Raw genomic sequence first — 27,670 nt, forward strand, 5'->3', positions numbered from 1 at the left:
CCATCTGCTGGTTCACTCCCCTAATGGCCACACCAGCCAGGGGTGGGCCAGGCTGAAGCCAGGAGCCAGGAACTTCATCCGTGTCTCCCATGTGGGTACAGGGGCCCAAGTACTTGGGCCATCTTCTCCTGCTTTTCCAGGCACATTAGCGGGGACCTGGATTGAAGTGGAGCAGCTGGGACTTGAACTGGTGCTCATATGGGATGCCAGTGATGTAGGCAGTCACTGCTACACCACAACACCAGTCCCCTCTACTTTTCAAATAAAAATAAATCTTTTAATTTTTGAAAATAAAAAATTTAAACAATTTAAATATCCATCAATAGAGCAATTAAATGACCTGTGGTTTAGCTACACCATGGAATTGTGTTTGGCAGTTCAAAAGAATGAGGTAGATCTGTATGAGGATACTTCAAAAAATTTGTGGAAAATGCAATTAAAAGATAAGTTTATTTTGATGAGAATAACTTTTGAAATTCTCGCATAGTTTTTTTCATAATACCCATCTTCCATGAACTTTTTGAAAATCCTGGGGCTGGTGTAAGCCACAACCTGCAATGCTGGCATCCCATATGGGTACCAGTTTGAGTCCCAGCTGCTTCACTTCTGATCCAGTTCCCTGCTAATGCACCTGAGAAAGCAGCAGAGGACATCTCAAGTCCTTAGGCCCCTACACGCAGAAGGGAGACCTGGAAGAATCTCCTGGCTCCTGGCTTCAGCCTCACCCAGCCCTGGTTGTTGTGGCCATTTTGGGGAATGAACCAGTGGGTGGAAGATCTCTCTCTCTCTCTCTCTGCCTCTCCTCCTCTCTCTCTGTAACTCTGACCTTCAAATAAATAAGTAAATCTTTTAAAAATTAAATAAATAAAAAATAAAATCCCTCAGCTGTATGGATTTCCAATTTTTTGTACCAAAATTGATTTATCTTTTAATTTTTTTCACACACTTTTGAAGTCTCCTTGTATGTACACAGTTGAATAGATTTCCAGCACACGTTAAGTGAAAAAAGAAAAGTTGCAGAGTGATACACAGATCATGATGCCATTTGTATAGATCTGTCCCTCTACTCCCAATAAAATGAGACATTTCTATTTATGTGTATAAATGCATAGAAAAAAGATCTGGCATGGTAGCCAACAAACTGAAAATAGTGGTTACCTCTGATGAGGGAAGAGTTATGTGCATGCGTTTCTTGCATAATTAAAAATAAATGGAAAAGAATAAAGTTTTTAGAAAGGAAGCAAAGTGGGTGTAGACGACTCACTTTTTTTAAAAAAGATTTTTATTTTTTATTTATTTGAAAGACAGAGTTACAGAGAGAAGTAGAGACAGAGAGAGGTTTTCCATCTGCTGGTTCACTCCCCAGGTGGTCGCAATGGCTGGAGCTGTGCCGATCTGAAGCCAGGAGCCAGGAGCTTTTTCCGGGTCTTCCACGTGGGTGCAGGGGCCCAAGGACTTGGGTCATCTTCCACTGCTTTCCCAGGCCATAGCAGAGAGCTGGATCAGAAGAGGAGCAGCGAGTACTAGAACCGGCACCCATATGGGATGCCGGTGCTTCAGGCCAGGGCTTTAACCAGCTGCGCCACAGCGCCGGCCCCTAGACTGCTCGTTTAAAAACTTTCTCTGGAGAGAGAGGCGTTGAGCAGTCCCTAGGAAGCCCTCATTTCATCAGAGCCCCCCTTCCCTCCTGGCAGGACATCTGGCTTCAGACTGGTAGTGGCGGCGATGGGCCGGGAGGGCCAGAACCAGGTTGGGTGGACCCCCGACCCTGCCTGAGCTTCTAGGGCCCTCCCGGGGGTTGCACTGGGCGCCGAGGTGTGGAGGATTCCTGCGTGCCCGCTGCCGTATGACTTCTGCAGAGCGATGGCATCCTGCGCCCTGCAGCTCGCCATGGGCCTCCTGCCTCAAGGCAGCCAGGAGACCTCTCAGCCCGAGGGCAAGGCAGGGGAGCATTTCTGAGGGGGCCCTCCCCTGAGTCCTGTGCTGCCCCACCTGGCGCAGTGAAGCTGGAGGAGAAGCTGGAGCAAAACCCCAAGGAGTCCCAGGACATCAAAGCTCTACAGAAAGAGCTCTGACTTTTTTTTTAAAAAAAGATTGTATTTATTTATTTGAGAGGTGGAGTTACAGACAATGAGAGGGAAAGAGAGAGAGAGAGGTCTTCCATCTGCTGGTTCACTCCCCAAATGGCCGCAACGGCTGGAGCTGTGCGAATCCGGAGCCAGGAGCCAGGAGCTTCTTCCAGGTCTCCCACGTGGATACATGGGCCCAGGCATTTGGGTCATCCTCCACTGCCTTCCCAGGCCATAGCAGAGAGCTGGACTGGAAGAGGAGCAGCCGGGACTAGAACCAGCACCCATATAGGATGTCAGCGCTGCAGGTGGAGGATTAACCTACTGCACCACAGCTCCAGCCTGTGACTTTCAATAAATAAATAACTCTTTAAAAAAATACTTAGTAACCATGTCGATGTGAGGGATCTAGTGCAGCTTATCAACTACTAAATATCTACTCTGTGCCAGGTACAGTGTGCAAGTCTAGAGATGAAAAGGAATACGGCAGTGCCTTCAGTTAAGGAGCTCTCAGCTTAGAAGAGGGACAAATATGTACGCAGATTCTACCTAATGTGCTAAGTACAGTAGCAAGTATGTGGAGGGGGACTGTGGGACAGGAAGAGCATCGATTGGTCAAGTCTGCTGGTGAGAGTATAGGGTAGAGGTTGCTGAGAGAGGAGAGCAGGTCATCAGGAAAGGCTAAACTCAGCCTTGAAGTCTTGTAGGATGAGTACAGGATCAGCTGGCATATAGTGGATATTCAGTATGTATTTGTTGAATAAATGAATGAATGAAATATACATTGCCGAGAACAATATAGAGAATATCTGTAAGTTTTCATCATTTAAAACCAAAAGTGCCCATCGAATGTTTCCTAGGATGGTGGTATTAGGATAGAATACAGCCTACAATGTGTTGAAGACTGCATGAGAATGCGATATATATATATATATATATGAGTAAATTATTCTTTGAAGACATTTCCATCCATCTATTAAATGGTTATTGGGTACCTATTGTATGTGTGAGATGCAGAAGACAAACATGGCTGTGAAGGGCAGGAAAGACATAAGGAAGTAGTAGTTGGGCAGAAATGGGTGGCTGGGGAGGAATGGGTTGAGAAAAGTTATTTTTAGAAATGAGAGAAGAGGCCGGCGCCGTGGCTCAATAGGCTAATCCTCCACCTTGCGGCGCCGGCACACCGGGTTCTAGTCCCGGTCGGGGCGCCGGATTCTGTCCCGGTTGCCCCTCTTCCAGGCCAGCTCTCTGCTATGGCCAGGGAGTGCAGTGGAGGATGGCCCAGGTGTTTGGGCCCTGCACCCCATGGGAGACCAGGAAAAGCACCTGGCTCCTGGCTCCTGCCATCGGATCAGCGCGGTGCGCCGGCTGCAGCGGCGGCCATTGGAGGGTGAACCAACGGCAGAGGAAGACCTTTCTCTCTCTGTCTCTCTCTCACTGTCCACTCTGCCTGTCAAAAATAAAAAAAATAAATAAATAAATAAAAAGAAATGAGAGAAGACTTAAGAATGTTTATAAGTTACCAGAAAAGAGTCAGTGGGAGGTGAAGTAGGTAGATGGAGCAAGGATCTCACAGAGCCTGAAAGGGCTGAGATTGCGTCCACCAGGGGCAATGAGTCTTGACCAGGATAAGGAACCCTTCATGTTCAGAAACAGGGAAAGTTCGGTTCATTTTAATTAAAATGATGTTTTGCACCAAGGTGAACTTTAGCATTTTAAAATTTTACTTATTTGAAAGGCAGAGTGAGAGAGAGACAGAATATCTTTCTTCTGTGTTCCCCAAATGTCCCCAACAGCCAGGGCTGGGCCAGGTCAAAGCCAGGAACTCAGATCTTCATCTGGGTCTCCCACGTGGGTGGCGAGAACTTGGGCATTGTCTGCTGCCTCCCAGATGCATTCACAGAAAGCTGGATCGCAAGTGGAGGTGAGACTCAGTCCCAGGCACTCCAGTCCAGGTTGCAGGCATACCGAGTGGTGGCTTAACTCATTACACCACAACACCCGCCCCATGAGTCATTTTTAGAGGATGGAGAGTGAGGCGGAGTGAGCGTGATGGCCCCAAGTTTGTCGGTAAGTTAGAAGATACAGTCATCTTGTGAGAATGAAGGAGTTAAGTTTTGGAAGTTGAGTTTGAAGGAGGTAGAAGTTTGGAATGGTCAGTGCGGTCGATGGGAAGGATTGTCATTTTGCTCTAAATGCCCATCTGCGACAGGAGACTGTAAATTTGTAGTAGTGTCAACACCTAGAGTGTTGTGTTTCTCTCCAGCCAGCTTCAGCAGCAGCAGTATACTAGCAGAGCAAGCAGACCCTGCAACTTAATTCAGAGGAGCAATTTTGTTAGACAAGTAGAGTAGGAGGTCAGGGGTGGAATGGAGATGAGGGTGTTGATAAAAAAAAAACGTGGCTCGTGTAATTGATCATGGGATTCAGCCTGGGCAAACAAGGAAATGAGGCCAGGAAGGAACTGATATCCTGTGAGATAATGGAGAGAGCGAGGCTACAGAGGCCTGTATGAAGTGAAAGATGGGCTTCAGCAGGATTGAAGGCCTAACAGAGTTGTATAGATGGGTGTGTAATATATACATATCATTATTTGAAATGAATAGACATTCTCTAGATCAGGGGTATTTTGTGCCCTTGCCTCCTTTAGCAACCTAGTAAGATCTATGGGCTCATTGTCCAAATGGCATTTTTAAGTGCCTGGATAATGCCACTAATACAAACAATGCAGTTACCCAAATATTTAAACATCGTGATTTAATAATCCATGTGCTTCTCTGCTAATTCCTGACATAACCATATCCATAGGCAGGCTTAACAATGATAAGAATTTAGAAGTTGTTATGAGCAGAAATGCTATCTTGAGGTATTTTCAACAACTGGAACAGAAAATGAAAATAACAGTGGGTTGGTTTTGTTTTTTTGTTTTTGTTTTTGTTTTGGTTACACAATCACGGGTGCTGCAAACATTACTGTAGATAGTTTCCTACATTTGCAACTGAAGAAACTGCTGGACTTCAGTTAGAAATCAATAAGGCCGGCGCTGTGGCTCACTAGGCTAATCCTCCGCCTTGCGGCGCCGGCACACCGGGTTCTAGTCCCGGTCGGGGCGCCGGATTCTGTCCCGGTTGCCCCTCTTCCAGGCCAGCTCTCTGCTGTGGCCAGGGAGTGCAGTGGAGGATGGCCCAAGTGCTTGGGCCCTGCACCCCATGGGAGACCAGGAGAAGTACCTGGCTCCTGCCTTCGGATCAGCACGGTGCGCCGGCTGCAGCGCGCCAGCCCTGGTGGCCATTGGAGGGTGAACCAACGGCAAAAGGAAGACCTTTCTCTCTGTCTCTCTCTCACTATCCACTCTGCCTGCCCCCCCCCCCCCAAAAAAAAGAAAGAAATCAATAAAAGATTTTTTTTTCTCATCCAAGTTCAAGGATCTTTGATCCTTGGACCCCAGGTTAAGAACTGCTGTCTTACAAGGTCAAAAAGACTAACAGCGGCTAAGAAGAAGGTTGAGTCTGCTGGAAGTGGTCTTTGTCAGAGATGGAAGGGATCCTCACAGAAAGGCAGGGAAGAAAGAGCTAGGGAAGCTGCCTTCTCTCTGCCTCCGTAGAACTTAGGTGTAGGGGGTGTATAAGTGTCCAGTCGAAGGACCTGAGGTATCACTTGGAAAAGAAGCAGGGTGTGAGGAGGTTGCCTCTGTGGGGGAAGGGATTTTGTTTATCATGGATCAGGGTCCAGAGAGCATAATGGAATGAGGGGAGCACTGTGGGAAGATGAGCCACTGGGGGTGCGGGCAGGGGAGCACAGGGTGGTTCCTGCCAGACAGCAGGCTAGACACTGAGGACACAAAGATGACTAAGACAAAGCTGAGTCACCCATCTAGGATTCGTCTAAAGCAGATCTTGCTGGCTGATTGGCTGGTCTGACTGGGCTGATCACGCACCTCTTCAGAGACTCTGAGAGCCAGAGGCAGTAAGATAGGCACAGGGTATCACTGGAGACTCAGGGAGAGAAAAGCTAAAAACCTACTTTTTTCTCTCCCCTCCTTTGATCGCTTTTACAAAGCAAAAAAAAAAAAAGTTATATAATGGAGGAAAAAAATGAAATAGTGTCATGTTCAGATAATTCAAAGCAGCCAGTCATCCAAAAATTAATTAGATAAAGCTAAGGGATGTGTCCCCCTCCCTCACTCTGAATTCTTCGGGAAGCTTCTAAGGATCTTTGCAACCAACAGGTTCTTTGATGCTCTTACCCTTCAGAACACTGTGGACTGGGAAGGATCAAAGGAAGACAGGATAGACTATATTTTTAGATTTGTCTCTGGGGCTCCTTGCGCCTGGATCTCTCCTCTGTCTGCAGCTCTCAGAATTTAGGATTCTGGGATTCTTTTTTTAAACTTATTTCCCCCTTCTCTTTTAGGAGGATCTTTCAGAAAGGCTCAGGATGGAAGCTGCTGAAGGTGGGAGGTGTTGGTTTGGGCCCAGTTCCTCCTTTGATTCTGTTCCCTTATGCCAGTGGGAGCTGCGAGCTCCCTGCCCTGTGCCCAGTTAACAAAGCTCTTCTGGGCTAAAGGGAGGCTGCCCCTCAGGTGGAGAGGCAGCGGATAGACAGGGGAGGTGAGAACAGAGGCAGGGCTGAAGCTAAGCTGACCTGGATAGAGCAGAAGCAGGCTGTGGGGGTGGTGGGAACAGCCTGGGAGGGAATGGTCCAGGGAGAGAGGGAAGCATCCCAGGGGGGCCCTGGACACAGAGGAGTAGGGAGCTGACTATCATTTAAAAAGCCTTGGCAAGACTTGGAGGCCACCCAAGGAAAGCTGTGTGTGGGTACAGTGAGCTGGGATGCATGTGCACACGTGTGCAAGGTGTATGTGTGTGTGGGAGGGGTTGTCTCTTTATCACATGTGCCCCGAATACTTCAGCTTCAGTGGCACAACAGTGGAGGAAATGAGAACTGGAAAACTATATGAACCTTTGGGGAGCTCCACTCATCCTAGAAAAAGTGCTAGAGTGTTCTGCCAGCATTTCCCAGTAGGAGGTCAAGGAGAGATCTTGTGTACCCAGCTCTCACCCTGGGTACCATGGTGGGGAGAGACACAAAGCCAAGACACGGGGCCAGCTTGGAGGACAATCAGTCCATCCACAGATGCTACCAGTAGGCGCCACACTGTGTTGGGACCCTGTGAGGAGTAGAGATGCCCTCCAGGAGGACACAGACTGAGACAGCACTGATCCTTATAAAGCCACACTAAGCAACCTGTTACTGTATATGCTTGTTAATGCTCCTGGCTCACAGAAGGGGTTCTGCCTGGAGGAAGGAGGTGGCCATTACACTGAGCCCTGAGGTCTGGGAGGGCAGGATTGGGATGAGGAGAGTGACATGGGCTTTTCAGAGGGAAGGTGCACAGGTGAGCCTAAGTTCGGCTCATACGGGAACCAGGTATGTGGCCAGGCTGACAGGATCGGAGGCCTACCGAGGGGCAGATGGGCAAGTCCATGTGGATGGGGGAGAGTCAGATTCCGGAGGGCATTTTAAACTTCTAAAGGGACTGTGTCAAGGGTTTGAAGGGTTCTGATCGTTTCCCTACTCTCGCCCTTAGCTACAAGCCCATCGTGGAATTCATTGATGCACAGTTTGAGGCCTACCTGCAGGAGGAGCTGAAGATCCGACGAGTGCTGCACACCTACCACGACTCTCGAATCCATGCCTGCTTATATTTCATCGCCCCCACCGGTCATTCCCTGAAGTCGCTGGACCTGGTGACAATGAAGAAGCTGGACAGTAAGGTATGCAGGTGGGGCGGGGCTGGGAGACTGGACCAGCTGCACTCACACTTACTGATCTCCTGGCAGAGGAGATGCCAGATTTCAGGAGAGGTTCTGTGGCATCCTCCTCCCACCCCTCATTCCCTATTTCTCCAGAAGGATGGTGTTATGGATCCAGCACCTGTGTCTTAGGCTTTGGCATCTGTTTTCCTAGTACTGGGGCTGGCATGGCCCCGAGCCTTCTTTCTGCCCTGCTCCCTCTTGGGAAGGAGGGTGCAAGATGGCTGCGCAGGTCTAGGAGCAAAGCCTTGAACAAGGGAAAGGTGCTTCTTCTTTCTCCCAACAGTAACTGCCCTGTGCTAGAATCGAATATGCAAACTTGACATTGAGAATTGTCATTATTCTTATCAATAATAATTTTTATAATAGCAGCCAACATTTATTAAACCGTGATTATATGCCACCATTGCGTTATGCATCTCATGGAGAATCTCACTGAATCCTCACACCGCTGTGAGGTGAGCACCACAGAAGAGAAGAGAGGTTGAATGGCTTGCCCATTGTCATATGGCCAGCTACTGATAGAGCCTAGATTTGAACCCAGATCCAACAACAAGGGGGCCGGCACTGCAGCTCACTAGGCTAATCCTCCACCTTGCGGCGCCAGCACACCGGGTTCTAGTCCCGGTCGGGGTGCCGGATTCTGTCCCGGATGCCCCTCTTCCAGGCCAGATCTCTGCTGTGGCCCGGGAGTGCAGTGGAGGATGGCCCAAGTGCTTGGGCCCTGCACCCCATGGGAGACCAGGATAAGTACCTGGCTCCTGCCATCAGATCAGCGTGGTGCACCGGCCACAGCACGCTGGCCACAGCGGCCATTGGAGGGTGAACCAACGGCAAAGGAAGACCTTTCTCTCTGTCTCTCTCTCTCTCACTGTCCACTCTGCCTGTCAATAAATAAATAAATAAATAAAAAATAAAAAAAAAGAAAGCAACAAGGACAACTGCCTTTGTCTGCCCTTCCACCTTGGCAAGGGCTTTGACACCCCACCCTTAGTCCCCAGAGACTTCTAGAGAATGCCCCCAAGGTCCAGATCCTGATTCCTGTGTGATATCAGCCTTCAGAAGCACCCCGAAGCTGAAGTGTAGAGGAGGCAAGACTTATCTTCCAAGTCTAGAGCTCCCAGACCCCGGGGCCTGAGCATCACCCGTGCTGCCCCACTGAGGCCTACTGGCAGAAACTATTTTGTTCTCCCTGCAAATCTGAGCTTAGATGTGCTCTGTCTCACACAGCCATGTACATTTCAGGATTCTTTACCTCTAGATAGTAAAAGCTGAGGGTTGGTGTAGTGGCATAGTGGGTGAAGCTGCCACCTGCAGCGCTGCCATCTCATATAGGTGCCAGTTCTAGTCCTGGCTGCTCCTCTTCCAATCGAGTTCTCTGCTAATGCACCTGGGAAAGCAGCAGAAGATGGCCCAAGTGCTTGGGCCCCTGCACCCTCATGGGAGACCTGGAGGGGCTCCTGACTCCTGGCTTTAGCTTGGCTCAGCCCTGGCCATTGTGGCCATTTGAGGAGTGAACCAGTGGATGAAAGACCCCACCACCACCACCCCGTCTCCCTCTTTCTGTGTAACTGTGCCTTTCAAATAAATAAAAATAAAAAGATAGACAGTAAAAGCTTTGTCCTCTCTTGGAGGAATTTTAAGGACCAGGGTTCAGGTGGGATGAACTTTGGGATGACAGTAAGTCTTTTGCCTGCAGTCTGAAATAGAGCATTTAGATCTGCTCTTTTACCAGAAATTAGCCAAGAGACTCGGGCAGTATAACTATTTTGCATAAGATTCATATCAAATAGGTAACTGAGAAAGTCTTCACCTAACTAGGTTGGTTCATTGTTGTTTGTTGTTGGAAAGAGAACCAGGTTTACATTCTCTCTGCGTGTTGCTCCTACCTCCCTTCTCTGCCATCTCCTATATGGATCCATATTACAATAAGTGTAGCTGGCTGGATGGGTTAATACAGTTTACTGTTAGCAAGGAGTGGCCACCTTTCCCCCTGGCAACCATAGATTCCCAACTATCATCTTTCTACTTCCAGTCACCCAGCAAGTGACCTTGATTCCAAGATATCACATAGCTCATTCACTAGGATCTGAACTGGTAGGCAGCTCATAGCTAAGACTGTGAACTTGGGATAAGGGTAAACTTGGATTTGAATTCCAGCTCTGCTAGTTGCCTACTCTTAATTTTTTAAAAAATATATTTATTTAGAAGGCAGAGTTACAGAGAAGCAGAGGCAGAGAGAGAAGGGTCTTCTTCCAACCATTAGTTCACTCCTCAAATGGCCACACCAGCCAGGGGTGGGCCAGGCTGAAGCCAGGAGCCAGGAGCTTCTTCCAGGTCTCCCACGTGGATGCAGGGGCCCAAGCACTTGGGCCGTCTTCCACTGCTTTCCCAGGTCATATCAAAGAGCTGGATCGGAAATAGAGCAGCCAGGACTGCAGGCAGTGGCTTTACCCGCTATGCCACAGTGCCAGCCCCCTTTGACCTTGGACAAGTTACTGAGCCTTTCAATGCCTCAATTTCTCATTGGTAAAATAGTGGTCATCATATCCCCTGGATATTAATCTCGCAGGATTAATGGGATTAATCCATTTGAAATACTTGGTTCAGTGCCCAGCACACAGTACATCCCCTTTGCTTTTGTTGATGATATTGTTTGGCTGCAGAGTTGGTCATTCTAGACCACTGGGCTGAGCTGTTCTCTCTGATGGCTGCTGCAAGTCCTAGGTCATGCTTCCGTCACTTGCAAGTTACCAACAACGATCCCACTTTGCTCCTCCTTTCCTTAGGTGAACATCATCCCCATCATTGCCAAGTCAGATGCCATCTCTAAGAGTGAGCTAACGAAGTTCAAAATCAAAATCACCAGTGAACTTGTCAGCAACGGCGTCCAGATCTATCAGTTTCCTACAGACGACGAATCGGTGGCAGAGATCAATGGAACCATGAATGTGAGTGGGAAGAGAGAGGTTCAACTCTCCAGTCATTTTCTCTTTATCACTGTTATTTTACATACTAGCACTCAGCATGTTCGCCATCCATCTTAGTGTAGTCAACTCTCAATGATCGAATCTTGGGTATTTGTGAGAAGATCCAGAACCCAGACATCTCCTCCTTCCTGGTGGTGGCTGCTGCAAGCCTCAGAGGTGCCGAGGTTAACAGCCAAAGAATGAGGGAAAGGCAAAGGCCGGCTCCAGGACGAGTATGGAGCAGGGAAATCAAGCCCGCCCTCCACCCATCCATCTCCTTGATTCACCTCTGATCTAGGCCAGGGAGTCCCCGTGGGCCTGCAGGAATGCAAGCAGGTCTTTGTCTCTGACCAAAACAATGCTGGGCCAATCGGTGCAGTGCAAGAAGTGAGAAGTTCATTGGTTTTGCAGACTCAGGGATAATCTGCACTCAGACCATCAAGCCCCCTGCCCTGAGAGTTAGACATGACGCATAGCCTCGAACTTCGTGCTGTCTAGAGACTTGTTGTGAAATATTAGGGTTATGTTTTGCTTTATGAAGTGTGACTGAATAACAAAACCAGGCTGCCCTCTTTCCTCTCCTCCCCCACAGTCCCCTACTGGAGGAATGAGTAACAAAGGAGGCAAACCTCTCCTCATGCTTCTTTGCGATGTGTTGATGCTGCTGCTGTGAAATGTTCACTGTTGTGATTTCAAGGAGACAGTTAATAGCTTTCAGAAAGCCTCTGCTTTGGGAACAGATTTCTTTTTCTCTATTGAGAGGCATCACTTTTTCCTAATGACATAATGCCCGGGTATAGCCAAACTCAGGAAAGCCTTGTAATAAAAGCCATTTTTAGAAAACTTTCCTGCTGCTGCTGCCCTCTAGATTCTCATTACGGCGTCAGCTGTAATCACCCCCTAGGAATTGGCCAACAAATCAGCATAGCGGGGCAGCAAGGCATTGTCTCGCTTGGACTTGCTGCACCTCAGTACACCCAAGATATGTTTGTTATTAGAAGTCTATCATCCTCTTTGGCAACTCGAGCTCAAGAGTAAGGCCAAGGGGGTTGTGGGAGGTGGAGCTAGGTCTTCTTTGCTTGCCTGTGGGCAGTCAACAGCAGATTAGCACTTGTCCTCAGGAGCAGTTAGGGCATTCTGCTGGGGAAGCTTGAAAGGGTGCCTGGCCTGCAGCAGAAGGGGAGCCTTTGAGAAGTGTTATCTGGGTGTCGCTGGCACTGATGTCTGGAGTGTCCAGAGGCCTCAGCACATCGGCCCCCATAGAGATCTGGCAGACTGCTTCCCTAGGTCACTGAACAGCTTTCGGTCTTATGGTTTGCTTTGCTGAGAATAAAAAAGAACTAAGAGTTCTCAGCACTCTGAAGGTGTCACACACAAAACTGCAACTCACTACATTTGGATTGGGAGTGACAGCTACCCTGGTCCCTGTTCTCAACTCAGCTCTGGCCTCCTGACTGACCCTCCAGCAGGTTCAATCACAAGGCTAGAAGCTCCCTGAGTCAGGAAGCAGCTGTTCTCCACCGTGCTGGTGTTTGTGTGTGTGTGTGTGTGTGTGTGTGTGTGTGTGTTTGACAGGCAGAGTTAGGCAGTGAGAGAGAGAGAGACAGAGAGAAAGGTCTTCCTTTTTCCGTTGGTTCACCTCCCAAGTGGCCGCTATAGCCGGCGTGCTGTGCCAATCTGAAGCCAGGAGCCAGGTGCTTCCTCCTGGTCTCCCATGTAGGTGCAGGGGCCCAAGGACCTGGGCCATCCTCCACTGCCTTCCCGGGTCACAGCAGAGAGCTGGCCTGGAAGAGGGGCAACCGGGACAGAATCCGGCGCCGCAACCGGGACTAGAACCTGGGATGCGGGCGCTGCACCAGGCAGAGGATTAGCCTAGTGAGCCGCGACGCCATCTCACCGTACTGTTAAGGCTGTGAAGAGGTTATCAGCCCTCTTTACTCATCCTAGTTTGCCCATGTTTTACTTTAAAACACTAAATTCAAGTGGATTCAAGGTATGCTATAGTGACGTCACTCACGGCTCACTTCCTTGTATTCCAGCACAGTTTTTTTTTAAAGATTTTTTATTTATTTATTTGACAGGTAGAGTTATAGACAGTGAGAGAGACAGAGAGAAAGGTCTTCCTTCTGTTGGTTCACCCCCCAAATGGCCGCAACGGCCAGAGCTACACCAATCTGAAGCCAGGAACCAGGTGCCTCCTCCTGGTCTCCCACGCAGGTGCAGGGGCCCAAGCACCTGGGCTATCCTCCACTGCCCTCCTAGGCCACAGCAGAGAGCTGGCCTGGAAGAGGAGCAACCGGGACTAAAACCCATATGGGATGCCGGCACCACAGGTGGAGGATTAACCTAGTGCGCCACAGTGCTGGCGCCCCCAGCACAGTTTTTTGAGTGGGAAAGAGAAGGGTGGCCTCACAGCTAGTGTGCCTACAATTGTGCATGCCTGTGGGAGGGGTCTGCTTGGGAGTGCCCTGGGCTTCCTGTGCTGCGATGGCGGAAAGAGTGAGGAGTTACTGCTATAAAAATACATACACAGGATTGCTTAGCCTGCTGGCCACCAGAACCACTGTGGCAAAAGTTCCCAAGTTCGGGGCGAGCCTTGTGGCTCAGCGGGTTAGTTAAACTATCACCTGCGATGCTGGCATCCCACTTGGGTGCTGGTTCACATCCCAGCTGCTCCACTTCCAATCCAGCTCCCTGATAATGCTTCTGGGAAAGCAGCGAAGAATGTCCCAACTGCTTGGGCCTTTGCCACCTGCGTGGGATTCCTGGAAGAAGCTCCTGGCTTTGGCCTGGCCCAGCCCTTTCTGTTGCAGCCATGTGCGGAGTGATCCAGCAGATGGGAGATCGATTTCTGTCTGTCTCTCCATCTTTCTCTGTAATTCTGCCTTTCAATTAAATAAATAAATCTTTTAAAAAGTTCCCAGAATCCCCAGACAAGTCATGATTGTCTGAATGAGGCTGCTTCATCGGAGACCTGTGCTTGGACGGTAGGAATAATGGGTGCTGGCCTTTCAATTCTGAACTACAGTCCAGCTCCACAGCCTCACCACCCCAGCCAATTGCCATGGGAACTAGATTGGAAGAAGTGCAGGAAGTCTGTTGCCTAAGTGGAGATTATACAGCTATCTCATTGCTTACCATTAAGATTTATTTGTTTGTTTATGAGACAGAGACGGACACACGAAGATGGGATGTGATCCTGTCTGTTGGTTCACTCCCCAAATGCCTGCAATAGCCACGACTGGGCCAGGCTGAAACCAGGAACTCGGTACTCAATCCAGGTTTCCTGTTTGGGTGGCAGGGACCTAATAACTTAAGCTGGAGCCAGAACTGAAACCCAAGTACTCAGTGTGGGACACAGGCATCCTGACTGGCAGCTTAACTACAAGGCCAAATGCCTGCCCCATCACTAGGCTTTTATGGCAGTAAATGTGAGTGGTGAGATCTCAGCCTCTCACTTTGCTTATGGAAGGCTCAGGGAAACCTTCTTTCAGGTGGGAGGAGGGTTGGGCCAGACAAGGGAGAGAGAGAGTTTCTTGCATGCAACTTGCAACCTGTGCTCTGATCTCTCTCAAGGTTAATATAGTAGAGTTTAATATTTAAAATTGCTAAATTGTCTAAATTTAATGTTTTTCTTTGAACATCTCAAATCCTGACCAGGAACCAGGGCAAAGCCCAATTATTCAATTAAGCTCAGTTGATTGGCCGTTTTTGAGGTCTTGGAGTTGACTCCCACAAAGGGCATTTGGGCCGAGTGAGAGCACATTGCTGGCCATTGTGGGTACAGGGAGACCCGCAGGTACAAGCCCATCCCTTTCCTGAGACAGCAATGGTATTTTGACTGTTTGCATGTGCAAATGACCCCCTACTTAGAATGGTTTGACTTAATTTTTCTGTTTTACAATGCTGGAAAAGTGATGCACCTTCAGTGGAAAGCATACTTCAGAATCTGCAATTGTGTCTTGTCCTGGGCTAGCCGTGTGCAGTACCATCCTCTCTTGCAGTGCTGGGCAGTGGCAACAGCCACAGCTCCCAGTCAGCTTCATAACCACAAGGGCAACAAGTGAGACTCCAATGGAGTTCTGTGTTGCTCAGCTAGGGTATGTGGTAGGTTAGGTGGATTCAAATGCATTTTCAGCCTATGATATTTCCAACTTATGATTATGTTATTGTACCTTAGCCCCATCATAAGTCAAGGAGCATCTATACTTTTGGAAGAATCACTAAGGCTTGACTTGAGAGAAAATTAGGTAATGATCTTTCTCAGCTGCCAGTAGGAGCTTGAAACAGGGACAACAAGACCTGGGAAACTTTCGCTTGTCCACCCTGGGCAGAAGCCAAGCACAATCAAAACACTACCATCATGGGTGTTGGTGCTGTGGTGCAGTGAGTTAAAGCCCTGGCCTGCAGTGCCAGCATCCCATATGGGTGCCAGTTTGAGTCCTGGCTGCTCCATTTCTGATCCAGCTCTCTGCTAATGCACCTGGGAAAGCAGCAGAGGATGGCCCAAGTGCTTGGGCCCCTGCACCCACATGGGAGACCCAGAAGAAGCTCCTGGCTCCTGGCTTTGGATCGTTCCAGCTCTGGCTGTTGTGGCCATTTGGGGAGTGAACCAGCAAATGGAAGACTTTACTGTCTGTCTGTCTCTCTCTCTGTCTATAATTCTGCCTCTCAAATAAATAAATTAAAAAAAAATGATGGGGACCAGCACTGTAGTGTGGCTGCTGCCTGCAGTGCTGGCTGGCATCCCATATGGGTGCTGGTTTAAGTCCCAGCTGCTCCTCTTCTTCTTCCTTTTTTTTTTAAAGCCTGGCTGAGCATGAACTGACAATTTTATTTTATTTATTTTTAAAGACAGATTTACAGAGAGAGGTAGAGTCGGGGGGATAGAGAGAGAGAGAGAGAGAGAGAGTCTTCCTTCCGCTGGTTTACTCCCCAGATGACTGCAATGGCCAGAGCTGAGCCAATCCAAAGCTAGGAGTCTGGAGCTTCTTCCAGGTCTCCCACAGGGGTGCAGGGGCCCAAGGAATTGAGCCATCTTCTACTGCTTTCCCAGGCCATAGCAGAGAGCTGGATCAGAAGTGGAATAGCTGGGTCTGTGAACCAGCACCCATATCGGATGCAGGTGCTGCAGGCTGGGGCTTTAACCCACTGCACCACATCGCTGACCCCTCCTCTTCCAGTCCAGCTCTCTGCTGTGACCTGGGAAAGCAGTAGAAGATGGCCCAAGTCCTTGGGCCCCTGAACCCATGTGGGAGACCTGGAAGAAGCTCCTGGCTCCTGGCTCCTGGCTTTGGATGGGCGCAGCTCCTGCCGTTGCGGCCAACTGGGGAGTGAACCAGCGGATGGAAGTTCTCTTTCTCTCTCTGCATCTGCCTCTCTGTGACTCTGCCTTTCAAATAAATAAATAAATCTTTTTTTAAAAAAAAAAGATGTACCAAGAAGAATCTAAGGTTAGACACAGCCAATAAAGGGAGTACTGTGATTTGGATATGCTCCTCTGAATTTCACGTGTTGCCCCTGTGATAATATTAAGAAGTGGTGATTAAGCCATGAGGACTGCTTCCCTTGTGTAGGGGATGCAGGCCCTTGTAAAAGAAGCATTGGGGTGGGTGTTTGGTGCAGCGGTGAAGCTGCTACTTGACACCCACATCCCACATCAGAGTGCCAGGGATTGAGTGCTGCCTCCACTTCCAATCCGGCTTTGAGCTCATGCTCACTCTGGGAGGCAACCGCTGACAACTCAAGTCCTTGGGCCCCTGCCACACATGTGGGAGACCCAGATGGAGTTCCTGGCTCCTGGCTTCAGCCTGGACCAGCCCTGGCTGGAGTGGGAATTTGGAGAGTGAGCTAACGGATGGAAGATTTCTCTCTCTCTCTCTCTCTGCCTTTCAAGTTTAAAAAAATGTAAACAAAACAAAACAAAAAAAACCCTTCATGTAGGATTTGATTGGCTTGCCCTTCTGCCTTTTGCTATGTGAGTATGCAGCAAGAAGGCCCTCATCAGACCTAATGCCAGAACTTTGACTTTGAACTTTCTAGCCTACAGACCCATGAGAAATACATTGCTGTTCTTTATAAATTACCCAGTCTTAGTTATTTTGTTGTAGCACTATGAAATGGGCGCAGATGGGTAGTGAATCTGGGAACATATTTGCAAGGGGAGGCTTGAGACCACCTTTTGGAATTTTCTGAGATGGGGACACCTGCTACCCGGGCTCTCCGTAGGAGATCCGAATGAGAGTTATATGGAATCTGTCTCCACGAGAGCCTGTCTGCACTTCAGCAGCAACACCGCCTTGCATCAGTCACAGTCTCCTCTCTGGGCCAACACCTACAAAAAAGTCACTCCTGGCAGTCTCTTGGAGTGACCTGGCAAAAACAACAACAACAACAAAAATAAAAGCAGAGAGCTGAGCCTCAGATTTGGATGCCATGGGTAGGAGCTAGGGGTGTCGTTGGAAGCTGTATATCTCCTCCCTGCTCTGCTCAACTCCATTCTGGGTATCACAGCCATCTGTCTCTCAAAGAGCAGCAGGACACATAGCCTGGTCCCCCATGATTTCCTGCCTGTCATGGTTAGCTTACTTCAAGCAGATGCCATTTAGCAAGGGAGCGGATCTCAGGCCAGTGCTGGGTGGCTGGGGGAAGCAGGCAGCCACACTGCTCCCTGGCAAGAACTGGGCCTGGGGTTAGGGACTTGGGTGACTCATCTAACCCCTCTGTGCCCCAATTCCTCCAAAGCACGAATGGGGTTTGTAATTATGGCCCTGGAAGGCTGTTGTTAGAAGCAAATGAAATGGGAGTACCCAGGAACACTCTCTTTGCATATGCTTAGCAAAGCGGACTTTGATGTCAGTTGCAAAGTAGTGTGCTGTGGGAGGTCTGGGGAGGCTTCTGAAGTCGATTTAGTGGGGGCTGTGTATTTGAGAGCAGAGACAGAGCTAGAGGAATCCGGTGCCAGCCGTTTGAGAAAGAGGGGAAGCAATCTCTTGATGATAAGAATAACAGGCCCAAGGAAAGACTGACATCTGTTATACCTTTATTTCCTTCTTGGGTTTTATTCCACTTTTTGTCTTGAGCGCAGAGGAAAAGTACCTCCCACTTCACACACCTTCTTCCTCCATCACTTCCAGCTGAGAGCAAGATGTGACATGGTTTCTATTTCTCGCCTCCTCCCTCGGTCTAGCCTTCTGCAGGCACTGCCCCTCGGAGTGTCATGTGGCTGAAGCCTTGGCATCCCTGCAGGGGGAACACTTTCCCAGAAAGTGTTTGGAGGTGGATTTGAGGCTTCTGACATGTCTGAAGTCCCTGAGTGTGTCCCTGCAAAGCCAGCTAGTAAAGTTGGAGATGCTCAGGTCTTTGGGCAGTGTTTGCGGGAATTTAGGGCTCCCGGGATGCCCCGTGTGTCACCTCCGTTGGTCATTCTATTAGGGCTGACCTTTCCTACGGCCACCTTCCATATCCATAGCTTCCTCTTCCCCTCTTTCCCATGTCCCTATTTAAGGACACTCAGTGGGCTGGAAGGGGCTGGGGAGGACCAGAGATGATCATCTGAGACAGCAGAGTGAAGGAGGAGCAGCCTCAGCTGATGGCCAAGCTCCTTGGGGGAACCCGTGGCCGTCCTGGGGAAGCACCGCTGATGAAATCCTGTGTTTTTCCACTCTGAAGAACCTTCTCGAGGTCCAGAGCTAGAAAGGAGTGGAAAGGAGGATTTGGCTGTGAGATCACAGGCCAAGCAGATTAAACAAACAACAGATACGCTGTGGAGTTCCCAGAATCGAACTGCCTCCTTCAGTCTGGCCTTGCACAGCCAGCCAGTTCTACACAGGGCGTAACATGCCCGCATCTGCTGCTCGATCCCATAAATGGAAGGGGCGGGCGGATTGTGCACCGAGCTCTGTCCCTTCCTGCTGTGTGCCTGCTGGCAAGTCACTGAGCCCCCCCACTTTCCTCATCTGTAAAATGAGGATAGTAAGTACCCACTTCATAAAGATTCAATGAGATAATGCATTGTAAAGTACCTGCTACATAGTGCCTATGGCTCTGTATGCGTAACTTGTTGCTGCTACTGCTTCTGTAGCTGCTAATGCTATTAGTACCATTGCTACCACCTACTCTGTGATACCTGCTTTGACTTCCTGTAAAGTTGGTTGCCCCCAATTTGGGTTCCCCCAGCCCTTGAGCCTGATCTTACTGTATTGTTGATGCTTCTTTCCCTCCAGTTAAACTATAGCTCTCTGGAGGCAGGCCCTCTGCTTTTTCAACGTTGTATTCCCCTTAATGCCCAGCACACAGTAGGAGTGATGTAATTTTTTTTAAACAAAAGGTTTATTTATTTGAAAGTCAGTTACAGAGAGAGAGAGAAAGAGAAAGAGAGAGAGAGAGAGAGAGAGAGGTCTTCCATCCACTGGTCCACTCCCCAGATGGCTGCAACAGCCAGGGCTGGGCCTCTACGAAGCCAGGATCTTCTGGGTCTTCCACGTGAGTACAGGGGCCCAGTGTCTTCTGCTTTCCCAAGCACATCAGCAGAGAGCTGGATCAGAAGAGGAGCAATCAGGACACGAGCCAGCGCCCATATGGGATGCCAGTGCTGCAGGCAGAGGCTTAGCCTACTACGCCAAAGTGACGGCCCCCCCAACGTAAATTTTTTTAAAAAGATTTATTTTATTTATTTGAAAAACAGTTACAGAGAGAGATAGAGACAGAGAGAGAGAGAAGTCTTCCATTTGCTGGTTCACTCCCCAGATGGCTTCAAGGACTGGAGCTGGGCTGATCCAAAGCCAGGAGCCAGGACCTTCTTCCGGATCTCCCATGTGAATGCAGTGACCCAAGTACTTGGGCCATCTTCTACTGTTTTCCCAGGCATATTAGCAGGGAGCAGGATAGGAAATGGAGCAGCCAGGACTCAAACTGGTACCCATATGGGATGCCCATGCTACAGGCCAGGGCTTTAACCCTGCTGCACCACAGCGCTGGCCCCTGCTAAGTAAATATTTGTGAAATGGATGAGTGAGCAAATGGGTCAGACTGCCAGAGACTGTAGCCTGTTTCTCCAAGCAGGCTGAGAAAGCCTGTTCCAGTGGACTCCTTACCTGCCCGTGGAAGGCCCCGCCTGGGCTCACCCATTTGTCAACAGCATTTATTCCGTGATTCCATCTGCTGCAGAGCAGGGCACTGTGAGTGTTTTCCAGGCCTCTCACTCCCAAATGGGGGCGGCTCCCCTCTTCTCTGACCTCACAGCCAGGCTCCACACCTCATCTGTAAGCTGTTCTTTCTTCCACCATTCCCCCTGCCATTCAAGCAGTAGATACTAAGTGCCTACTATGTAGGGGGCAGCAGATCCTACATTTGGGTCCATGGTATCTCATATGACTTGGGGTGTGTGTGTGTGTGTGTGTGGTGTGGCTTCCCCAAAATGATTTTAAGCTCTTAGAGGGTGAAGTATATCTTCCACTTTTTTCTTTTTTTAGGATTTACTTACTTATTGAAGAGGCAGAGTTATAGACAAAGGGGGTGAGACAGAGAGAGAGGTCTTCCATCTGCTGGTTCATGCCCCAAATGACTGCAACGGCCAGAGCTGGGCCAGGATCTTCTTCTGGGTCTCCCACGTGGGTACAGGGTCCCAAGCTCTTGGGCCATTTTCTACTGCTTTCTCAGGCTATAGCAGAGAGCTGGATGGGAAGAGGAACAGCCAGGATTTGAACTAGGCTCCATATGAGATGCCAGTGCTGCAGGTAGAGGCTTAACTTGCTATGCCATAGCACCACACGGCTGCCCTCCCCCCCCCACCCCTCAGTTCTTTTGTCTCCCTTACACTATCCCAGACAGAACGGAGCACAGCCATGGGCATGTGGGTGGACACTCAGTGACTTGCTCTCTAGGTGCAAGCATGATCCTTGCTGCAGGGAAAGATGAAAACAGGGACAGTACAGCTCAACCAGCTGTGTGGTTGAGGGACACACTACGCTGGGGCTTTCACCCTCCAGGGAAGGGGCACAGGGCCAGTGATCCTAGCCCCTTAGTTTTCCTGCACCCTCTGTGTCCCACCTAACCCCCTCATCCCATTCATTCACATTCCAAAGGCTCTTCTCTCAACAGCAGCTAGAAGTGGACAGCTTGCTGATCGCTGTATCTGCCTGTTATTCTGCTCATTTTCTCTTTCTCCGTGCCCTGTGCATGTGGTTGTTAGCTTCTGTTGGGCATTTCTGAGCAGTGGAAACTTGGACTAGTCCTCTTCTCTTGATTCCACCCCCTGCCCCCGTCTACCCCCACATGCCCCCACGCAGCCCGGGAGCCTGGTGATGATGACACTGAGGGGCATTGCAGAGCAGGGGCCAGAGGCCCTTAGGGCATACTCAGTGCCTTTCTCTGCAATCCCACGTTTTTGTTTTTGCTTTCTGTTTCAGGCCCACCTGCCATTTGCTGTCATTGGAAGCACAGAAGAACTGAAAATAGGCAACAAGATGATGAAGGCTCGGCAGTACCCTTGGGGCACTGTGCAGGGTAAGTGAGAAAGGAGCACCTTCTGTCTGTCTCTTTGTCCCCAGCCACTATCTATGACAAATCCCTAACTTGTCCCCATGTAGCTTGAATCTCAAACAGCCCATAGGGGGCGCTAGCAAGCAAACTCTGGCTGCCTACCTGGATTCTCTGATGTGAGCTCATTCCTTTCGTCTCTACTGGCGAAAGCTCTCCTAAAACAAAAGCAAGGTAGGAAGGCATGTGCAAGAAAGCATGCATAGCAGCCCAATAAATAAATAAATCTGTGAGCCAGAATGCTTTCAGCAGTGCTCTTTGTACTGACATGCTCATGTGATGGGATATTATGCAGAAGGGAAGTGAATGAACTACAGTTACATCTGCGTGAATGAGTCTCAGAAACATAGTGCTGAGCTAAATCAATCAGAGAGTACATGCTGTAGGATTCATTGATGGCAATTCCAGAAGTAGGCAACACTAAACAAGAGAGAGACAGACTTTTAGCGGTACACTGGTAAAACTGTAAAGAAAGACAAAGCTATGAGAAACCACAGAGTCAAGGTTGTTGATGAGTCTCATTGCCAGAGCAGGTAGGGGATGGAGAGGCAGGCCTAAGACTGAAGGGTTACCAGCAGTTTCTAAGGTGCTATTAATGCTTAAGTTGGATTGTGAAGACATTGATATTAGTGGTTTTTTATTTTAATTCTCTAAATTGTGTATACAAGGTGTCTGTTAAAAAGTTCATGGATAATATGCATTACAAAAAAAAATGAATGAGTTTCAAAAATATTTTTCACCCAAGTAAATTTACCCTTTTAAAAGCAAGATTTATTTATTTGAAAAGCAAAGTGACAGAGAGAGAGAGAGAGAGAGAGAGAGAGCTTCCATCTGCTGGTTCACTCCCCAAATGGCTGCAACAGCTGGGGCTGGGCCAGGCCAAAGCCAGGAGTGAGTCAGGAGCTTCTTCCAGGTCTCCCAGGTGGGTGACAGGAACCCAAGTACTTAGGCCATCTTCTGCTGTCTTCCCAGGTACATTAGCAGGGAGCTGGGTCAAAGTAGAGTTGCCAGGCCAGCGTTGTGGCATAGTGGTAAAGCTGTTGCCTGAGATGCAGGCATCCCATATGGGCACTAGTTCAAGCCCCAGCTGTTTCACTTTCTATCTAGCTCCCTGCTAATGTGCCTGGGAAAGCAGTGGAAGTTGGCCCAAGTGCTTGGACCCCTGCTACCCATGTGGGAGATCTGGAAGAAGCTCCTGGTTCCTGGCTTCAAACTGGCCCGGCTCTGGCCATTCAGGCCTTTTGGGGGGTGAACCAGCAGAAGGAAGATATCTGTCTCTTTCTGTAAACTCTGCCTTTCAAATAAATAAATAAATGCATCTCTTTTCCTTAAAAAAGAAGAAGAGTTTCTAGGACTGGAAGTAGCACTCCAATATGGGATGCCAGTGTTACAAGTAGTGGCTTAACCTACTGTGCCATAACGCCAGGCCCCAAATTTATCTTTTAATTCCATTTCCATGAACCTCTGAGTCCCCTCCACATTTCATGCACTTTTTTTATGCTTCCTAACTTTAAAAAACTCAGATATAATGTATAAACACTCACTCAAGAATGTTCCATTTGTGGTCTGCCTGACACATGTTAAGTTATTCTTGGGACTAGTTGGTGCAGTGAATAAGACAGGGCCTAGACACTGCCATGGGTGGGAGAGGTCTCTGGTCCTCAGAGTCTACAGCTGTAAACTGGGCCACAGACTCAGGGGCCTCATGTGATAGTGTGGCAGCTTCTCTGTAAGCTCCTTCCTAACACTGGGCAAACAGCTGACAGTGGCTGGTGAGTTGTCCACATCACATACCAAAGCTGGGCACACTAAAGACCCTCTGGAAATAGCTGGATTTTCAATAGATAGGACTATTCCAGTGATGAGAAGTGTGCTAAACTGTGTTCTTCTTTGCCATTGAGGGCTGGAGATGCTCCACCAGGAACACTTGCAAATGGTTTCCAGAGCAGTGGTCCCACCTTGGGGTGACTTTGTGGTCTAAGAGACAGGAATCCAAGGTGAGAGGAAGAGAAGCCAGCAGACATGACTCCAATGAGTGATTTCCTCTGACCTGAGCTACCCTGTACCTAACCAACAAGGGGCATTTGGAAAGCTTTGCTTCTGAGTCTGTGTTGACTGTTGGGTTTGAATGAGGCAGAAATTGTGTGCTGCTTGGGCAGCCTGCAGGGGCCCTGGACTCTCCCACCTTCTGACTGAGTACTAGGCGGCATTGTCTGGAGATGGACATGCAGATGGAATGTAGCATGATCCTGAGAATTTGTCTTGCTGATGCCAGTGTTTTTAAAAAAGATTTATGTATTTTATTTGAAAGTCAGAGTTACACACAGAGAGAAGGACAGGCAGAGAGAGAAAGAGGTCTTCCGTCCCCTGGTTTACTCCCTAGATGGCTGCAATGGCTGGAGCTGGGTTGATCTGAAGCCAGGAGCCAGGAGCTTTTTCCAGGTCTCCCACGTGGGTGCAGGGGCCCAAGCACTTGGGCCATCTTCTACTGCTTTCCCAGGCCACAGCAGAGAGCTGGATCGGAAGTGGGGCAGCCAGGACTGGAACCGGCACCCATATGGGATGCTAGCACTGCAGGCAACAGCTTTACTCATTACGCCACAGTGCCAGCCCCTGATGCCAGTTTTAATATTAACCCATGTTCTAGGACAGCAGGGAGCTTTATCTCAAATGCACCGCTTCCCTAAGCACAGGGGTTGTTATGTGGGTCAAGTTGAGCTTTGAGAAGATTACTCTGATGACTGCAAGGCAGTCTGCCACAACTCTCCCTGATCCTGGATCCCAGAACCCCTTCTCTACCACATCACCCTCTCCCAGCCCTTGCAAGCCAGAATCTGGAGTGCCTGGACCTGTTCCCCACTGGCCCTACATGGCCAGGCCAAACGCCACATCTCACACAGTGCAGTCATGCCTGCTCAAGACCTTCTGTTCTAGCTGGAAACTATGACTTGGTCCTGCTATGACTTGGTCACACATCTCTGTCATTCTCAACCCATATATAGATCATTGCCACATTCTCTCGAGGTGGGAGCTTGTTCATGCATGCCAGAAAGTGGGGTCCACTTTCTCCTGATCACCATTGCTACTGTCAGGCTATTACCTGCCCTTTAAAATATGCCTTGGAAGCTTTTGCCATCCAGATGGGTCATGCCTTTGGGCCACACCCTTCCTTTTCACTGTCATCTATCAGTGCCCTCATCCCCCACCCCCTATTCTTTGGAGATGTCGTCACCGTTTGTAGCCTTTGCCTCTCCCCTTCATTGCCTGAGTTTGAGTCCTAACTCTGCAGCTTGCTAGCTAAGTGCCCTTATCAACCCCATTGAGAACTTCCAAGGAGTGTTCTTTTCTGTACTGGCTAAATCCCTAGTCTTCCTTCCAGAATCATCCTGGGGGTTGTCTCTTTGGGAAAGCCTTCACTCCCCAAGGAGTTCTTCCAAACTTTCACTGTGAGGATGGCTATAGCTCCATTTTTGTGATTTTTGCATTGTATTATATTTGTCTTTGCACATCTGTTCTTCCACTAAGTAGTAAACTGCCAAGGGCAAGACTCCATGGTTCATTTCTAAATTTCCAGTGCCTTGGACAATACTGGGAACAGAGGTTCCACAAATATCTATTGACTGGCTGGCTGGCTGGCTGGATGTGCATGTGCTGTTGTCCATAAAGTGGTGCAGAGCAAACATTCCTGTGAGATTGTGACTGGTGAACTTGTATTGAGGTGCTCTGAACATATTCTTAGATAGTTTTATGGTATGACAGTTTTGCATTACTGCCATTTTTCTAACATTTCACTTGCATTTCCAGTAGAGAAGCGAATCAGGAGATAAATTTGCAGGCTGTGTGTACCCAGGTTGCAAGATGATGTCAACTGCTACACATTCTGCCTCTCATTTTTGTCCATTTCTGCTTCTGCTGGCCTTGCTTTCAATATCGTCTCAATACCCTAATCCTGCTGTGCAGTTGAGAACGAGGCCCACTGCGACTTTGTGAAGCTGCGAGAGATGCTGATTCGGGTCAACATGGAGGATCTGCGGGAGCAGACCCACACCCGGCACTACGAGCTATACCGCCGCTGTAAGCTGGAGGAGATGGGCTTCAAGGACACCGACCCTGACAGCAAACCCTTCAGGTACCACTCACGCCAGCCCAACCGAGCCCACCCAGGTGGTGTAGACGCCTTGCCCTGGAGAATTCACAGGAGAAGCAAGACTTGGGTGCTATGACCGGAGGAGCAGGGGTCATTCACTTGCTAGTTCCACTAGCCCATCCCCTCTGTCCAGGGGAGCTGTGGCAGGCTTAAGAAGCGCTGTGGTGCTGCTTGTGAGAGTGAGGGAAGGGAGGAGGCTCAGGGGAGCAGCAAGGCTGGTGCGTGCACTCACACACGCACCCAGCAACTCGAGTCAGCTGTGCTAGGGGGAGCTTGAGCTGGGGCCTTGCTCCCCAGGGTGGCAGTTTGTAGCTGTCCTCTGCCCCATCTTCTCTATCCAGTTCCTGCTGCAGGTTTCGTGTGTCTTCTTTCCCCTCCTTCCCATTAACAAAACCAGATGGGACTCAAGTGGCAGTCCCTTTCCGTGTGTTGATGAACTGTAGGTTCTTCATTCCCTGTCCCAAGTGTTTGCATTCAAGTGCCAGTTTTGTTTTGACCACAGGATGTTAGTGATCAGCAACATATTTCTTTAATCAGAATCTAAGATGCTTTCTGGGAAAGGGGAGGTTGTGAAAGCAGTTTATTATGTGATGAGAGTGGCAGACAAGGTGGAAGCGTCTGAGCTCTGTGCATGATGTGTGACATAAACCTTACATTGGAAATGACCATGCGCTGTCCTTCACTGTGGCTTGGATTCCTTTCAGGAGCTGGCAGGCATCGCTAAGCAAGTGGGAGGGATCTTTGTGGGTGAAGACAGCCATCAACTGTCTTGCAGATCCCAGAGAACCTATTACAGCAGAAAGCTGGCCCAGGGCAAAGCACAGCCAGTCCTTTGGGGACACCTGCATCAGGAGGGGCAGCCTTGCTCCTGGACAGGCAGGGACAGGCACCACTGGAGCTGCTGAGGTTGGAGGGAGGCATGCCTGACTCTCCCTTGTGGGAGCCCCCAGAACTCTTCTGTCTCCTTCTTCTCCAACAGCTTTTGCGTGCATTTGTGGAAGAGGAGGCGTGCTTCTCCCTGGTTATTTAGTCGCCTCCCTCTGGCCTTGGTTCCATACTGAGTCGTTCTGTTTCCATGTTATCCTCTGCACTCCTCTGCTGGTTGCTTTCTGTGTAACTGTTCTCATCCTGGAGCAACTCTCCCTTAACTCTGCTCTTTCTCTGCCCTATCAAGAAGTTTGGCACCATGCAGTCAGTCATTCCCTTGGTATTGGGGGGGGGGGGGGTTGTGGAATTGGACTTTCCTTCTTTTTTTTTTCTTTTAAAGATCTTATCTATTTGAGATGTAGAGTTACAGACAGAGAGAGGGAGGGAGAGATGGACAGAGAGAAAGATCTTTGATCCTCTGGTTCACTCCCCAAATGGCCACAATGGCCGGAGCTGTGCCGATCTGAAGCCAGGAGCCAAGAGCTGTTTCTGGGTCTCCACATGGGTGTAAGGGCCCAAGCACTTGGGCCATCTTCCACTGCTTTCCCAGACACATTAGTAGAGAGCTAGGTCAGAAGTGGAGCAGCTGGGACTTGAACCAGAGACCTTGTGGGATGCTGGTGCCACAGGTAGTAGCTTTACTCACTATGGTACAGCACCTGCCCCAGACATATTTTTTTCAAATATTTTCTATCCACAGTTGATTGACCCTTTAGGTGAAGACCCTATGGATACAGAGGACTGACTGTATTTGCCACATCCTCTTCCTAATCTCTCATTTACTGCTCAACTCAGTGCCTCTGCTTTGAGCACTCTACTGAAATGCCTCTCAAAGGCCAGCAATCAAGGACTTATGACCGATTTTAGAGTGGCCATTGAGTTCCATCTTCTTTACTCACAATATGATATTTGATACTATTTCCCACTGTTTTCCTTCTTGAAACACTCTCTGCCTTTGGCTCTTGTATTAGTGGCCTCACTGTCTGTCTCTCTCGGTTCTGAGCTTCCTCCCTCCTCTGCAGGCTCATTTACTTTAGTTTACTGCTTTAAATGTTACTGTTTCCTCAGGAGTCTCTCCTAGGGCCTCTGTCCCTTTCCCTCGGTATTCTCCTTGCAGCTTGGTCCTTTCTACTCTCACAGCTCTAATTACGTCCTAGAAATAGATGACTCCCAAGCTGAACTCTAACTTGAGTTCTAAACCCA

At 49.1% G+C, this 27,670-nt stretch overlaps 1 protein-coding gene across 9 annotated transcripts in view; it reads left to right on the forward strand.

Annotated features, from left to right (window-relative positions):
• Positions 1-27,670, forward strand: part of SEPTIN6 (septin 6) — a 76,587-nt gene that overhangs the window by 33,861 nt on the left and 15,056 nt on the right. For all 9 annotated transcript variants that reach the window (XM_002720124.5, XM_008272933.4, XM_008272931.4 and 6 more), the window contains exons 4-7: positions 7,660-7,846; positions 10,675-10,836; positions 21,264-21,360; positions 25,354-25,522. In XM_002720124.5, coding sequence (XP_002720170.2) covers positions 7,660-7,846; positions 10,675-10,836; positions 21,264-21,360; positions 25,354-25,522 — 615 coding nt within the window. The remainder of the gene's footprint in view (positions 1-7,659; positions 7,847-10,674; positions 10,837-21,263; positions 21,361-25,353; positions 25,523-27,670) is intronic.

Source organism: Oryctolagus cuniculus, chromosome X (assembly GCF_964237555.1).
Source record: "Oryctolagus cuniculus chromosome X, mOryCun1.1, whole genome shotgun sequence".
Lineage (NCBI taxonomy): Eukaryota > Metazoa > Chordata > Mammalia > Lagomorpha > Leporidae > Oryctolagus > Oryctolagus cuniculus.